This window comes from Schistocerca piceifrons, chromosome 2, assembly GCF_021461385.2.
Source record: "Schistocerca piceifrons isolate TAMUIC-IGC-003096 chromosome 2, iqSchPice1.1, whole genome shotgun sequence".
In the NCBI taxonomy this organism is placed as follows: Eukaryota; Metazoa; Arthropoda; class Insecta; order Orthoptera; family Acrididae; genus Schistocerca; species Schistocerca piceifrons.
In genome coordinates this window covers 33660438-33678601 of record NC_060139.1, presented here as the reverse complement: position 1 = coordinate 33678601, position 18164 = coordinate 33660438, and the positions used below count along the sequence as shown (strand labels likewise).

The 18164-nt window shown below is 39.3% G+C and overlaps 1 protein-coding gene across 4 annotated transcripts in view; it reads left to right on the top strand.

The window, feature by feature from the left end:
- The first annotated feature begins 16997 nt into the window (after nucleotides 1–16997).
- LOC124776391 (protein CLEC16A homolog) overlaps nucleotides 16998–18164 on the top strand; it is a 256003-nt gene continuing 254836 nt past the window's right edge. For all 4 annotated transcript variants that reach the window (XR_007015616.1, XM_047251363.1, XM_047251362.1 and 1 more), the window contains exon 1: nucleotides 16998–17332. Coding sequence is in view for 3 of the 4 variants with exons in the window: in XM_047251363.1 (XP_047107319.1) it covers nucleotides 17259–17332 (74 nt within the window). In the remaining variant the exon portion in view is untranslated. The remainder of the gene's footprint in view (nucleotides 17333–18164) is intronic.

Sequence of the window (18164 nt, the reverse complement as noted above, 5' to 3'; positions counted from 1 at the left end):
TGGTTAGGTTCATCTACTCATGCTACTAGGGTTATTTCAAATTTTGGTGATAATCATAACAGTAAACTACCCTACTGTGCCTATTTGCATTCACTGCTTTGATATGGCATCATATTTTGGGGAAATCCGTCATTAAGAAAGAATGTACTCATTGCACAAAAGCATGTAATCAGTATAATAGCTGGAGACCACCCAAGATCACCTTGCAGTCATTTATTTAAGGAGCTCACGATATTCACAGTACCTTCCCAATACATATATTGACTTACAAAACTTGTCATTAATAACCCATCCCAATTCAAATATAACAGCGAAGTGCATAGTTACAACACTAGAAGAAAGGATGATATTCACTGTTCTGGCTTAAATCTCACTTTAGCACAGAAAGGGGTGAATTATGCTGCCACAAAAAAATCTTTTGTCATTTGCCAAATAATATTAAAAGTCTGACAGATAGCCAACCAACATTTAAAAGCAAATTAAAAGAATATCTGAATGACAACTCGTTCTGCTCAGTAGATGAATTCTTAGATATGAAGTAGTAACTCTAAAAATTAATTAATTAATTAATTATCTTGTGTATAGAAAACTTATGTTAAAGTGACACATTGCACATCATTGGGAAATGTAGTATTCATGACCAATGAAACAAGGATTAATGTATTAATGTATGTATGTATGTATGTATGCTTCCCTGCTGCAATACATGCAAGAACACAACAACAAATAAGCAAATAGAAACACTTGAATGCAATCACCCCTGCGAGCGATAACACAAGAGAAGCAAACAAAATCTTGGGCCAAGTTGATTATCTTCGATCGCCACTGAATTATCACTGTTCGCCACTGTAGTATCCTTGGCGCCATTGTAGAGTCTTGTACCACAAGGAAACAAAGAAGAAGATGTTGTGGGTGACCGGTATCCTCTTTCTACAACACAAATGCACATGTGGATTAATACGGTTCTTTATTTACATGAACATTTACTTAACTTGAATAGAGTCCATGTTTTGTGGTACATGATCATTAGTAATAGTCCTCTTGCAGACAATATTGGTAATCTTGCTTTTACAAACTTCAGTCTCATTGCTGCAGGCACTAATCTGATCGCTATGTACTGTCATAACCTGCTATGAACTATGCCTATGCTGCGAGTGCACTGACAAACTCCAACTGGATGAGTGAGTCAGTGAGACCCTCCGGTCAGCGGCGGTGGACGAAATACATGTTATCGAGAGGGCTTTGGCGGCTTGTTGCTTGTTGGTGTGTCTCTGGACTCTCTCGTGATAGATGCGCTTGATCCCACACCTACTTATTGATGTTCATACTTCATCTTTGCCCACCACTGTACTGGCCACAGCTTACGCCAGCACACTATCCACAAAGCTTTCTATTGTTTCGTTGTGTCTTTGGGACATGGCTTTGAACTCCTCCCTATAAAAACGGCTACTGTTAGGCTGAGCTAATCTTGTCTCAGTTGTTCAAAAGTTAATGCATTTTGTAACTCTTTGTGATATAGCACATGTGCCTTAACTTCCTCGATCAACTGATACTTTGTCATTTGCAACATCTGTTCATCCGACCAGGAACAAAGTTTAGTGGATACTAACAGATCAGCAAAAAATGCTTCCATCCGTCGATCCAGACGACGTTTCTTCGTGTCTTCTTTCTCTCCTCAGAGGATTCCCTCATGCTCGTTTGTCAGAGGTATTTAATAGGTGCTTTCGCCAATGTCGCGAAGTTTGTAGGGTAGTGACTGACTCTTCGGTCGTAGATCTATCTTTCTCACGTTGGGCAAAAACGTGACCAATGTCGACGCACATGCCAGCTTTCATTGTTTCACCTCCATGCTGGCGTAGTTGGCATTGCTCTGTCGTCCTTCTCCACTTCGCCAGATACGTCACGCACGTGAGTTCAGTATGATGGCAGTTCCTGGAGCATTGACTGCTGATGTGCAAACTGCGCTGGTCGTTGTTCTCCTTTGAAGTATTGCCCATCTGCTTGGTCACTGATCTGTCTCAAGTGTTGACAGCTGCTGTGCAAACGCCACTGGTCGTCGACCTCCTTGTTCGACAGCTGCCGCTTCCAAATATTGTGGCTTAACGTATCAATGTCTCTAAAATGTTCACTTAACCTATAATAAGTCTTTACGTATTTTTCTGGCGGATCTCTGCCTTGAACAACCATAAATAACACATAATTATTATACATAACCATAAATAACAATACATATTATGCATAAGAACTATACACCCTATAATGTCATCATTAACAGAGTTCACGATTATCAACCTACGGTTGGAAATGTTACTCCTTGTTCATTATTCGTAGAGAAGGAGGAGATTAGTGTTTAACATCCTGTCGAGAACGAAGTCATTAGAGACGGAGCGCAAGCTCGGGTGAGGGAAGGATGGGGAAGGAAAGCGGCCTTGTCCTTTCAAAGGAACCATCCCGGCATTTGCCTGAAGCGATTTAGGGAAATCACGGAAAGCCTAAATCAGGATAGCCAGAGACGGGAATGAACCGTCGTCCTCCCGAATGCGAGTCCAGTGTGCTAACCACTGTGCCACCTTGCTTGGTCATTATTCGTAGAGGTAGTGTGTGGTGACTGATGGGAGTAGCTATGTCGAATAGTCTTGGTCAGTTCTGACAACTTTTTTGGGGCAACCAAACTTGTCAACCATAGTTGGCAGACAACAATGTGTCCAGCATGTCTACGTACTCATAGATAAAAGTTAGAGATCATAGAAATATACAGAGTGTATCAAAAACAGTCATCCGATTTTTAAAAAGTCGTATTTATTATGTTATTTGAGATATGTGCATGAACAATGTACTGTTGGAAAGAGCAAACTCTCGAGCTGTACACGGTTTCCATGAGGTAGCAGCAGTGTGCGCCCACTTCACTTCTAATAAAAATGGTGCTGGGACAACAGAAAGCGTTTTTTGTTCTACGTTTTGCGCAGTGTGGGTCAGTAATAACTGACCAGCGTGACTTTCGTATGAGGTATGGTGTGGATCGTCCTACAGCACCGAGCATTAGACGATGGCATGAACAATTCAGAGAAACAAGCTGTTTGTGTAAAGGCAAATCGCCAGGCCATCCCCAAGTGTCTGCTACAGATTTCGAAAGTATCCGCCACAGTTTCACAAGGGGTCCGCAGAAATCCGTTCGCCGTGCAGCTCGACAGCTCAACATGGCCCGATGTCCGTCTGGCGTGCGTTGCGTCGGCGTTTACACATGAAACCATACAAAATTCATCTACTGCAAGCTCTTCGAGAAGGTGACAAAAACAAAGTGTGGAATTCTGTGATTTCGTTCTTGGCAAGATGGACGATGACAGCTTTCTTCCACACTTATTGTTTAGTGACGAGGCAACATTCCATTTGAATGAAAAGGTGAACCATCATAATGTGAGAATATGGGGTATGGAACAACCACATGAAGTTGCACAACATGAGAGGGACGCTCCAAAATTTAATGTGTTTTTCCAGTTTCTTGCGAAAAGGTGAATGGTCCATTTTTCTTTGCTGGAAACACTGCTACAGGAAGAACATATCTCGATATGCTTGAGAACTTCCTTTTCCCACAGTTGGAAACCGATTCGAACGACTTCATTTACCAGCAGGATGGGGCACTGCGACACTGGTATCTGGAAATGCGGGAATTTTCAAATCAAAGGATTACTGAACGATGAAACGACCAGACTGGACCAAATGATTCAGCCTTACATTACTGGATTCCAAGGTCACCAGAGCTGACTGTATGTGATTATTTCTTTTGGGGGTTCATAAAAGTCTCCGTTTATGTTCCTCCGTTATCAACAACAATGAATAAACTGAGACACTGCATAACAGCAGCTGTGGAGTCTGGAACTCAAGGCATTCTCAATGCAATGTGGGAACAATTTTAATACTGCATTGATATATGCCATGCATCTCAAGGGGGGCACATTAAACTTCTATGAAAAGGCATGAAAAAAACTTTCTGAGTTTCCTGTTCATCAAAAAAGAAAATTCATTGCATATATTTATTAGTTTCAGGAATATAGGCGTACCAAACAGATGATTCTTTTTTATACACCCTGTATACATAATTGAGATTAAAATGTTTTAATTTTGCTGATATGTTCAAAGAAGGTACTCTTCACACTAACTATTGAGAGCTAAGGTGAACACAGACCATAAATAAGTGAATACTGGCAGGCAGTCATACACTGTCTATAGTAACTGCTCCTCTCATTAGCCACTGTGTCATAACTCTGCATGAAGTGAATAAGTAGTAAACTTTCATAGAACTGTGGTTGTACGAATATAAGTGCAACCCATTGCATTTCACTGTTTCTTTCACTGCTGTATTTTCTCGTTTTCTTTTTCAAACGCTTGCTGTTTACATTACAAAAATTTATTTTCACAGAATAATGAATAATTTTAACTTGGAATAGAATTAACAGTTTTTTTCTGCGACATCACATTTCACAACATTTTTGCCCAACAAACTGGTTCAAAAACGATGTATTTGGGAGAGATATTTATTGTGGTAGATCAATTAAACTGTATGTTTTCGTAGTATGCAAGCATACGATACAAAAATCACAAAATACAATGCATTAGCTTCACAAACTCAACATATCATGTCCAAGACACCTAATTTAACCATGAAATAAAGTCCACCAATGGTTCCAAGGAAGAGGCACTGGGCACTGGGGACACGAAAAATGAGAACTGCAATGTGATTTGTCTATTTGATGATAATTATTGTTATAATAAATAGCTTAACACATTTACATTGTGTGTACAAACAAAGGCTATAAGGAGAACTAAGGGAAAATAAGGAAAAATCTTTTGACAGAAATATTTCCTTTGCTCAGCTTTCAGCTCAGTGTCACCATTACTTCAAGTTTATACATTATGGGAACCTCCTCTTATCACAAAAGAAAATATAAAATTTGAGCAAACCATTACAATTGTCCATGTAAAATAATTAACAAAAGAATAGTATGGCTTGTTTCTGCCCCATTGACTGAGGCACAAAAATGGTTACATTTACATTATGAAAGCAACTGCAGATACTTTTCACTAAATTAAAATGTCCATGGATCACAAATATTTAGTAGGATACATGGATAACAAAATTTTTTTCATTATCAATGTTAAATTTTTCCGGTTAAAGGTCTGGAACAACAGAAACAACAAGCTTAATAAAAAATATAAAAGAATAAAAATCACCACCTAAAAAAATTAAAGCCAACAACAACCTGATTACATTCAGGGGCTTAATTAGTCACTCTCCCCGCATTTAGGCAACCAAGCAGAAAAATTGCAAGAATAAAAGCTGTGGGGGGACTTTCAGGCCTTATTGGATTCGTAAAAATGTTTAATTTTGGTCTAAAATTATGTCTTTCACTTTGTTAAACCCACACACTGTGCATATGTATAATATACTTAGACAGAAGTAAAGTTTTTACCATAATTAGCTTCCAACTTACACCAAAAGTTATTAAATTTTCAAGACTTGCGTCAGTCACGTAAATACCACAAGTATAAAGTGTTGTTAGCCATTCATTCTCTATGATACCTCATTACATGACACAAGTGTAAAAATTATTTGATCTTCACGATATTTTATTTCCTTAAAAGATTAGATAAAAACGATTAGCTCTCTCATTTATGCCCAATTGTAATGGAAGTTTCAACTGGAATGGGCTGGTGATGATTGCTTTCCCAACGATGGAGGACTGCTAACATGGTTGCATGATGACACAGAACCCATCATCGAGACCCATGACCATCCAGGAAATGTTTTCGGGATCAGTGGACAGGATAATCCGAGGTCACTCAGGACAGGATTTCAAGAAGTAATGATGATGCCCACATTTGACGAATTACATGAAAAGATATATAGACGAGGACTAGAATAGGTACATGTACGAGATATATGTGTATGCTGAAAGAAAAGCTCACTTTAGGGTACAAGTAATTTGTTTTCTCTAATAACAATCAAGATCATTTAAAATAGGAATTCATTAGGAATTCTTGTAAGTTAAGTGCGAGGCCAGAACATCATTTCATGACCATGACATTATATCTTTAGCACAACCTATTTATGGGAAACCTTTAGACAATTTTAAATCGACTTTATCAGTAAATGACCACTCCAGTGGTAACTAATCACAGGCATGACGTTCAGTGTCTTTGTGTGCCATTTTGTCAAATTTTAAACTACCTTTATTTGTTCACAGAAAGTTAAGAATGCAGATGTTGCACCAGAACGCCAACACCAATTGAATTTAAACCACCTCACTGGGTGACTTTCAGTCTAGGTTATGCAGTGCTGCTGCAATGGCCAGTATGTTCATTCTTAGTAATGGTCTTCTCACTATTTCGGACGAGTGTGCATGTTATCATCGATTTTGCAGCATTTGCTACTCTCCACAGGAAGAAGAAAATATGTTTTGTGATTACAGTCTCTCTCCATCCCTGTAATATTCCAGCACTGGAAGTAAAACGTACTTTCATTGTCAACTAGTTTTTACAGTATTCAACACAGTTATTTCACATCACTATGTGCCACTGTTTTACCTTTTATTCACTTTCAGTAAAAATTCCGAACATATATACCACAGTTTGTTACTTAGATTGGGTCAATTAACTTTATTCTTCTGCTTGCCTTATTTATAAAGTACTTTATACATGGCCAGGTCTCAACACGAGTAATTTAATTAACAGTCGACTAGAAATTCATAGAGTACCTTCACATCAAATTGCAATTATTCACACATTTACAATCTTATTTTCTTGTGTGGTGAGTATGTATGATTAACTAATGAGTAATATTTTGTGTTTTTGCATTATTGAGACAGGAACATAGTTCAGCATACATAGTGGCTTCGTCAGCTACATACAGCAAGGCCACTCGTTCATTTACTAAGGAGTAATTCAACAACTTTCAAATGCATGCATTTCTGAAGGAACATGGCATCGAACTTCTGAACAACACAGGCACTGAAGTATTGTGTTTATCCGCAAGTGATTGTCAATTAAAATGTCTCCCCTGTACAGGAGTCTAAATGATGGCTGTACAAGTATGGGTTGTAGACACAAAGCTGACGACATGGGAATTTTGTCTGGGCATGGAGTGTGTTCAGATAGCCCAATGGTAAGGTGACTGCTCGTGATAGGCGGGAAGTCCAGGTTCGGATCTCGGCCCTGCACAAATTTTCATTGCCATCATTTCGTTATACAGCTGATGAATGTCCATATTTGCAACTGCAAATACTTTTCATATGTTTCATACTAGCTGCAGTCGCCACAGTGCCTGCTACCTCGAACATACATGCATGTCCAGAGGAACATTACAATGTACTTCTAACGACACAGGCACTGCAATGTCGTAACAACCTTACTCATCTATTCAGTTCTCTGAGACTGTTAACAGTTAGCCTTTAGTTCATGTGAACAAATTACCTACTTCTACACGAGACAATATTTGTTTCATTATTCCATAAGTCATTTTATACCTGTCCAATTATCCATCATTTAAATTACAATATCTTGTGGAACATCGATTCATTCGTTCCTTCCCAGTTTCCACCATCCTGGCCAAACAGCTTTTAACTATCTACAAGGGCCGTTCAGAAAGTAACCTCCGGTTGATTTAAAAAAACACACCAAGTTAAATAAAAATATTTTAATATATACATCTTACAACTACATCTTTGCACTATTTTTCTACATAGTCTCCATAGCGATTGAGGCACTTATCGTATCTCTTCACAAGCTGTGAAATTCCTTCTGCATAAAAATCACCCGCTTGTGCCTGGAGCCAGCCTGTGACCGCATCTTTGAGCTCTTCGTCGTCATCAAACCGCTGTGACCCGAGCCATTTCTTCAAATGCACGAAGAGGTGATAATCACTTGGCGCCAGGTCTGGGCTGTAAGGTGGATGGTTGATAACGTCCCACTTGAAGGACTCAAAAAAGGCCGTTGTTCTGCGAGCAGAGTGAGGACGGGCGTTATTGTGCAAAAAAACGATACCGGAAGTCAGCATACCACGGCGTTTGTTCTGTATAGCCCGTCGTAACTTTTTTATTGTTTCACAGTACACGTCTTGATTAATGGTCGTACCACGTTCCATGAATTCAACCAACAACACCCCTTTGGCATCCAAAAACACCGTTGCCATCAGTTTTCTGGCAGAAAAATCTTGCGAGGCTTTTCTTGGTTTGGTAGGCGAATTTGAATGTGCCCACGTCTTTGATTGTTCTTTTGTCTCAGGGTTCACGTACTTAATCCAGGTTTCGTCACCGGTCACGATTCTGTTTAACAATGGTTCTCCTTCGTCCTCATAACGTGACAGAAAGTCTAATGCAGAGACCATTCTTTGAGTTTTGTGGTGGTCGGTAAGAATTTTGGGCACCCATCGTGCACAGAACTTACGGTAACCCAATCTTGCTGTCACTATCTCGTACAAGAGAGTCTTAGAAATCTGTGAAAAACCAGTAGACAACTCCGACACTGAGAAACGTCGATTTTCGCGAACTTTTGCATCAACTGTCTGAACGAGTTCGTCAGTCACCAATGATGGTCTACCACTCTTCTCTTCATCATGAACGTTTTCTCGTCCACTTTTAAATAAACGTACCCATTCACGGACAACTCCTTCACTCATAACTCTTGATCCGTACACGGCACAAAGCTCACGATGAATAGCTGCTGCAGAATATCCTTTGGCTGTAAAAAACCTTATGACAGCACGCACTTCACATTTGGCGGGGTTTTCTATTGCAGCACACATTTCAAACTGCCACAAAAACTAAACTAGCGCAGGTACGACGTTCACTCGACCACAGCTTGATGCCGACTGACCTGTTGAGTGCGTGAACGCACAGATGGCGTCGCTACTCCCCCCACAACCCGCACTGTGGCCAATCGGAGGTTACTTTCTGAACCGCCCTCGTATTAAGGCCATGCCAATTGACTCAGCCTCTCCGCAGAATCGGCGAGGAATGAATGTATGGAAAACATTGACAACAAGAAGAGACAGGACGGTAGGACGCCTGTTAAGATGTCAAGGAATAACTTCCATGGTACTAGAGGTAGCTGTAGAGGATAAAAACTGAAGAGGACAACAGAGATTGGAATATATCAAGCAAATAATGGAGACTGTAGGTTGCAAGTGTTACTCTGAGATGAAGAGGTTGGCGCAGGAGAAGAATTCATGATGGAATATATAAGAAACTGTCAGCCTCGATTGCGGTAATGAAACCAACCTTTACCTAGGTGTCGCCCAAATAATTAAGCCTCCTTCATAAGATAAAACTGAATTTATAATTTGTCTAAGAGGGCATGGTCTAGAAATAAAACTAAAACAGCCTGAATAGGCGTAGTCATATTTTAAAATTTCCGTGCATAAGTTTTAAGTCAACACCAAGACTTAAGCTCTGGTGTACACCTCGTCTCCATAGACGCCGTGCGGCGGGCCTTGGGAGCTCACGTCAAACTAAGTAGGACTAGATAATATGCTGCAAATCAACATGGCGGGGAACATTGCGCGTGTCTAACTGAGACCATGACTGTCAAAGATAAAAGACCGATGCAGTTATATCTTAAAACAAATAACTTATAGAAAGGTTGAAAATCTTAAACATAAAGCCTTTGCACCAGTTTATGTCTAAAATGTAACAAACTATGCGTTGATTTATATATGTTTGAACACATTACTCTGACGCAACTATTAGAATATATCGGCCCTTTCACAACGAATGCTGCATAACGCATCCATTGTTATTGATGAAAGGTGACATAGGACAAAAACAGCGAAACTTAAGTATGTAAACGCCATAATTTAATAATCTCGGTTAACCTGTACACAGATAGTTGAGTAGGTGTTTTTATCAGTTGATGTAGATGTACATCTTATTGCTGACATGCACTGACTGAAGAATATTATCGAGATTGATTTTTTATCTTATTACTAAAAATAACGCGTGAGTGAATGAACAACGCCACTTCATCACCATGTAATAGCAAATGACCAGCATAGGTCAAATTATGTTTTATGTTTATGAAATGTGGTAATTGCGTGAACGGACGTGCAACGCCCTTTCATCGCCCTTATACTATATTGACCGACAGAGGTCCATTTCACTATGCGTTACAGAAGAGAATTATCGCCACTTATATTAAAGGCTATTGTTAAATAGATATGATATGATAAAACGTGCTTGACTCGAAAAGACACGTAGGAGAATTTTATGGACACCTGACATGTGTACAGGTTAACTGAGATTATTGCATTACAGCATTTACATACCACAGTTTCGCTGTTTTATGTCCTATGTTATCTTTCATCAATAATGATGGGTGCGTTATGCAGTATTCGTTGTGAAAGGGCTGACATATTCTAATAGTGTAAGTTGGGGCAGTGTGTTCGAACTTATACAGGGTGTTACAAAAAGGTACGGCCAAACTTTCAGGAAACATTCCTCACACACAAATAAAGAAAAGATGTTATGTGGACATGTGTCCGGAAACGCTTAATTTCCATGTTAGAGCTCATTTTAGTGTCGTCAGTATGTACTGTACTTCCTCGATTCACCGCCAGTTGGCCCAATTGAAGGACAGTAATGTTGACTTCGGTGCTTGTGTTGACATGCGACTCATTGCTCTACAGTACTAGTATCAAGCACATCAGCACGTAGCATCGACAGGTTAGTGTTCATCAGGAACGTGGTTTTGCAGTCAGTGCAATGTTTACAAATGCGGAGTTGGCAGATGCCCATTTGATGTATGGATTAGCACGGGGCAATAGCCGTGGCGCGGTACGTTTGTATCGAGACAGATTTCCAGAACGAAGGTGTCCCGACAGGAAGACGTTCGAAGCAATTGTTCGGCGTCTTAGGGAGCACGGAACATTCTAGCCTATGACTCGCGACTGGGGAAGACCTAGAACGACGAGGACACCTGCAATGGACGAGGCAGTTCTTCGTGCAGTTGACGATAACCCTAATGTCAGCGTCAGAGAAGTTGCTGCTGTACAAGGTAACGTTGATGCACGATGGAGCTCCTGCACGTTTCAGCCGAAGTGTTTGTACGCTTCTCAGCAACAGATTCGGTGACCGATGGATTGGTAGAGGTGGACCAATTCCATGGCCTCCACGCTCTCCTGACCTCAACCCTCTTGACTTTCACTTATGGGGGCATTTGAAAGCTCTTGTCTATGCAACCCCGGTACCAAATGTAGAGACTCTTTGTGCTCGTATTGCGGACTGCTGTGATACAATACGCCATTCTCCAGGGCTGCATCAGCACATCAGGGATTCCATGCAACAGAGGGTGGATGCATGTATCCTCGCTAACGGAGAACATTTTGAACATTTCCTATAACAAAGTGTTTGAAGTCACGCTGGTACGTTCTGTTGCTGTGTGCTTCCATTCCATGATTAATGTGATTTGAAGGGAAGTAATAAAATGAGCTCCAGAGAAGTAATAAAATGAGCTCTAACATGGAGAGTAAGCGTTTCCGGACACATGTCCACATAACATATTTTCTTTCTTTGTGTGTGAGGAATGTTTCCTGAAAGTTTGGCCGTACGTTTTTGAAACACCCTGCATAAATCTCACTGCTGTCAATATCAGGTTTCAATCAGCTTGCTGTACCTAGTATTATGTGAGCTTCACGGCTTTTCATGAGCCCTTGAGAGTCTGGCACTATGTTGCGACTGCCTTGGCAATTTTCCATTAGGATTTTAGTACTCTCACCTTGAGAAGAATTTCTTTTGATCTTACACAGATACATCTACGTTTCCTACAGCAATCATTATCTGTATTGAATGGAGAATCACCTAACCTAAAAACCGTTGTGTGCGCCCCACACACAGTCTGCTACCTGAGTAGCAGCCTCTGACGTGTAGTGCACACCTGACCCATTTAGGGGGGCCCTACAGTTCTCAACCCTACAGCTCAAGTCATATCCTGTACTTTCTATAGAGGAGATGGGATTCATAGGAGAGTATAGAATTTGAGGTACCTCTGGTGTTGGTTTAACAGGTACACAACTCTCAGGAGCTCTTCCAACACACTGAGTTGCAGCAGCTGCCAGTCGTTTGACAGTAGTTAGGGCGATTTCCAGCTGCTTTCAAACATCAGCCAATTCATCGCATGTTCAAGAACAGCATTTACAGTTGGGCTGCATTTCGGCTGGTGCAATGTCTTACAAGGCAGTAAACAACTTTAAATTAAGACCACTGATTGTCTACATCTACATCTACATGATTACTCTGCAATTCACATTTAAGTGCTTGGCAGAGGGTTCATCGAACCACAATCATACTATCTCTCTACCATTCCACTCCCGAACAGCGCGTAGGAAAAACGAACACCTAAACCTTTCTGTTCGAGCACTGATTTCTCTTATTTTATTTTGATGATCATACCTACCTATGTAGGTTGGGCTCAACAAAATATTTTCGCATTGGGAAGAGAAAGTTAGTGACTGAAATTTCGTAAATAGATCTCGCCGCGACGAAAAACGTCTTTGCTTTAATGACTTCCATCCCAACTCGCGTATCATATCTGCCACACTCTCTCCCCTATTACGTGATAATACAAAACGAGCTGCCCTTTTTTTGCACCCTTTCGATGTCCTCTATCAATCCCACCTGGTAAGGATCCCACACCGAGCAGCAATATTCTAACAGAGGACGAACGAGTGTAGTGTAAGCTGTCTCTTTAGTGGACTTGTTGCATCTTCTAAGTGTCCTACCAATGAAACGCAACCTTTGGCTCGCCTTCCACACAATATTATCTATGTGGTCTTTCCAACTGAAGCTGTTCGTAATTTTAACACCCAGGTACTTAGTTGAATTGACAGCCTTGAGAATTGTACTATTTATCGAGTAATCGAATTCCAACGGATTTCTTTTGGGACTCATGTGGATCACCTCACACTTTTCGTTATTTAGCGTCAACTGCCACCTGCCACACCATACAGCAATCTTTTCTAAATCGCTTTGCAACTGATACTGGTCTTCGGATGACCTTACTAGATGGTAAATTACAGCATCATCTGCGAACAACCTAAGAGAACTGCTCAGATTGTCACCCAGGTCATTTATATAGATCAGGAACAGTAGAGTTCCCAGGACGCTTCCCTGGGGAACACCTGATATCACTTCAATTTTACTCGATGATTTGCCATCTATTACTACGAACTGCGACCTTCCTGACAGGAAATCACGAATCCAGTGCCACAACTGAGACGATACACCACAGGCCCACAGGCTTGATTAGAAGTCGCTTGTGAGGAACGGTGTCAAAAGCTTTCCGGAAATCTATAAATGCGGAATCAACTTGAGATCCCTTGTCGATAGCGGCCATTACTTCGTGTGAATAAAGAGCTAGCTGCGATGCAAAAGAACGATGTTTTCTGAAACCATGCTGATTACGTATCAATAGATCGTTCCCTTCGAGGTGACTCATAATGTTTGAGTACAATATATGCTCCAAAACCCTACTGCAATCCGACGTCATTGATATAGAACTGTAGTTCGATGGATTACTCGTACTACCCTTCTTAAACACCGGTGTGATCTGCGCAATTTTCCAGATCTATCGGTGAGCGAGTGGTTGTGTATGATTGCTAAGTCTTGTCTTTTAAGATGTTTAGCTAAAAAGTTGATAATGCCCTATAAGAATTGCCGCAAATACACAAAACAAGATTTATATTAAGGCAACACAAAAATGGGTGTGGTAAAAACTACTATTTTCGTAAAACATTCTGGGTTTAGTTATAGTTGTTATCAAACTCGATAACAGACTTAATGTATGATAAATGCAGATGATATTTAGGGCTACCCTCTTTAAGGGAAATTTTTGGTGTTTGTGCACTTATTAAGCAATAAGTGCATCACAGTGTGAACCACTAATGTGAACCGTAGAGTATGTTTATCTTTGGAGTAAGTGCATCAAACGAGGATAGTCAGGTGATTGTGGGACGACTCTGCTCACCTACAGTTTTCGATAATAGCGAAACTTGAATATTACAGGTATTTGCCTTGTTTTACATACATTTCTGCATGTCTGAGTTTTAGTGCAGTATAGTTGTTGCTACAGATATAAAGAGAAATATATAAAAGGAACACCACTTAATTTTCCTAGCTATGTAAAACAAATGTATGAGGCACTTTATATGTCTTGTATTGTACAAGGATTTAGCCAGGATTTTGCCAAAAGTGGGGAGGGGGGAAGGGTCTGATATGTTAAAGAGGACCATAAAAAGACTCAGGTTTTTCATTCATTCTGAAAATTTCCATGTAGAGCGATAAACTATTTCATTCCAAAATGATCTCGGAGTTTTCACCAAATGGAGACATAGTCTTTATACTTAGGAGTGTTGTATTTTGCCAAACAACTAAGAAGCAGTCATGCTCCAATCGCCATTCACTCTCCAAGGATATTTTACACTCTTCATCTTTCAGTCTCAATTTGAGCTGAGGGAGTGATCAGTAACACATAGTGCTAATTTTTTAGGACTCCTTGATTATTATCGACAGGGCTATTGGAATAAAGGGATCTCAGTTCGACAGAGAAGCTACAATAATTTTTGGTGGCAAATGCAAAGGATCTGGAATTATTCAAGCTTACACTTTTGCAAATATCCTCATTTAAGTATGCATCTGGTGCTTCATGCCATGTATGGAAGATAATTTTCTGAGTTAAAGAATGTCCTGGAAGATGAATGCCTGAGCCTCAATAAGGAGAATTTGGATTATTATTTATTTATCATATGGCTTTTATAGCTGGGCTTCTCCAAACAAATGCTTGGCACATCTTCAATGCACCCATTTTCATTGAAGCAGAGGAGCTACATCTTTAAGGGAATTGGAATCTTTCAGGAAAGAAGGGTATTCAGAAGGAATTGGCTATGGCCTATAGAAGGGATCAACCTCAGCATGTACCCAAACTGAAAATGAGAAATCACAGGAAATCATTTTCAAGGTTGCCAGCAGTTTGATTCAAACCACTTTGCCTTCTGGATTCAGGGATTGCTAGCGTAGTGGCTCAATAAGCAGAGAGCTACCCTAATTCAGCGCAGAAGTTGAAAAAACTGATTGTTGTACATTTTTTTAAAATAAAATAAAAATGTGTCACAAAAATGATTGAATTCTGACATTGCAAGTTTCTTCTTTAATTGTCTAAGAATCCATGCATATTTTAAAATTTAAATCTGCATGGTAATTCAGCGCGATTTTTGGGCTTCACAGACAAATCCAAATGCAGATTTATGCACTTATTTTCATTTAATGTTGTATATAATTGCATTTACTGCTCTGCTGCCTTGTGAAATACTGAAATATTGCAACTCCAAAGTTCTACCAGCCTTCAAATAATGACTCCAGTGCTAGCATTAAACTGCTATAGATATGTAATTGGGCTAATTTCGTAGTGCATGTTCATTTTTAACTTTCCACAACGTTAGTGGCAAAACAAACACGGTTTTCCTCTCCTTTCGCATTACCAAATGACCCATTATTAGAAACTATCACAGCAGCACACAACACAAAAACAATAAACAATAGCACTTACATTAAATTCAACTGCAAGTAAGAATTGCACTGATTGAGTTAACAACGCCTGACCTCAAACAGGGCCATTAATTTTCATGGTTAAAACACTGACGGGCGACAGCCGATTATGCTATGGATATATAGATGGTTTAAATCTATCATTGGCCTTGCTGACTGTTAATAGTGTGCATCCCTTTTTCGTCATGTGATTGAGAAACAAATATCTTTAAATTTCACTACATGGCAAAACGGTTGAGTGACATTTCTTCTTGGAAATGGGGGAGGGGTAGGAGGGTCCAGACCTGCTGGAAACCCTCCTCTCTTTGGCTAGGTCCTTGTATTGTAGAGATAATTTCTACAATTTTATGGCCATTTGTTTATGAGATACTGCTAGATAAATTTGCAAGTGTCTTTGAGTAAACTTCCAGTCAGTGTATACATATTAGTACTATGCTCAAATGCAGGTAAAATTCGTACATGACAGTCTGATTAATATCCTACACTTTGTGCAGGTTCTCAAATCCATGTGTGTATCCAAGTATTTCTGTATGAGACGGTTTCCTACTCAGTATCATTGTAACGTAATTAATCAGAACAGATTCGGTAGCATGAATCAGTGCAACAAAAACCTAAAGAAATATTTTTGGCTGTGAGTTCTTTTATTATTCCAATATTCGATCATTGATATTGTGTTTTTTTTAATTTTTTGTGCAGAGTGTATGGTCTTACTTTTATGATCATAGATATTTTCTTATGCATAAAGAGTAGAAGAGTAAATAAAGAGAAATTGAAAATAATAATGGATAAGTAGGTGGCGCAGATCGCTTACTGTATTTAGTGTAACAGTTTCATAGTTTCAAATGCACTGTGTTTGGTGACACTTCGTCAGCTTCTGCAGTGTCACTGTAGCGTAATTAATTAGAATAGAGATTCGACAGTATGAATAAGCAGAAAACGTAAATAAAATATTGTTGGTTGTCACCTCTTACCTTGTTGTCGGAAAACGTAAATAAAGTGCTGTGCTATGACACTGTGGGAAAAGGCACAATACAATTGCTCCTCATATCTTTAAGCTAAGTTAAGTTCCTGATATCAAACTGTTAAGATGTCTGTAAAACGGGTATACAAAGATTCACGGTGCTTCTAAATGTGATCTATATGTAGCAGCAAGGTAATAAGCCTCAAAGTACGATGAGCTATATATGGGTTAAACTGCATGGTCCCAAAATCACGTGACTTGAACTGCAGGAGATGTTGCGGACAGAGCTCTCGTTGTGCCCATCCGAATGCTCACTTCAAAGATTCTTATAATCTATCGTGTGAACCATAGATCATATGGCGAGAACTATAGAGCATGACTCCTTGATATGAAATCAGAAATGTAGGCGAACAAAGATAAAACACCTATGCATCACGTGACGTATTGCTGTCAAGCGGGTTAACAACAACAGTGTCAGAACCTACGATGGTGGTGGAGAGGGAGTGTTTGCTTTTGTATTTGCATATCCCTTATAGATAGAGTGTAAGTGTTTTCTGTTTTGTGTGTTAGACGATGATGTTCCTTTAAATACATTTGCCGAGAGTGACATCCCCCAGCCTTTAATGAGTTACGCTTGAAATGGGTTTTGTGGTTAATGCATTATGACTCAGTTATTCTCGTGATTGTCACCCACCAAGAGACTCGCCGAAATGTTCAGAAGTAGAAGCTGGTTTGGAGGCGGCTTATGGAAACCGAAAAATCCACATTCATTGGAACATCTTAAGTGAGTAGCTGTCGTTCCGAGTTTTTCTCTAGTTTAGCTTTTGAATGCAATGGACATTGTATCCTGTAACGTGTACACGTAGGAAAGATGTATCATAGTTGTGCTAAATATCCAACAACTAAAATTGATTTCGCTGTTTCCCAGGTATTTCGACACCCAACAGCAGCGTTATTAGTGTTATTGTTGTTGTAATTAGTATTAGTAGATGTAGTAGCCGTATTTTACCCTATACAGTATCACATTCAACAATTGCATAAAAAAATCATGAATTACAAAACTGTGTGACATTTGGTATTTTATAAATAATGCCACAGTTGACATTTACATACAGATAAAAATGATTTCTGAGACATTTATTCAAAATATTAATTTACGTTAGTGAAAGCACTTGGTAATACTGTTGACATAAGCTGTATGATAAACACGTATATTTATTTGCAGCAGCAAGTTTATTCCTAATATTTATTTACATTGTAATAGCAGTTGATCATTAAAAATTTGAATTCCTTAACAGATTATTTTTTTAATCTCCTAATGGAGGAAAAGAAACAAAACAAAAAAAACTAGCGTTTTTTCAGGAACTAGTATTGAAATTTTTAATGATCTCTTGCTGTTATAGTATAAATGAAAAGCTACAATAAATTAGATTAGATTCAGTTGTAGTTCCATAGACCAGAAGCTGAGATGATTCTCGTGGGTGTGGAACATGTCAAAAAGTATAACATAAAAAACATAAAACATTTGAATATAATACTTACTACCTGGTCATTTTGTCAAAATAGGTGATTATATTAGAGTAAACTGGAACTGCTAATATTTACAGAATTAATAT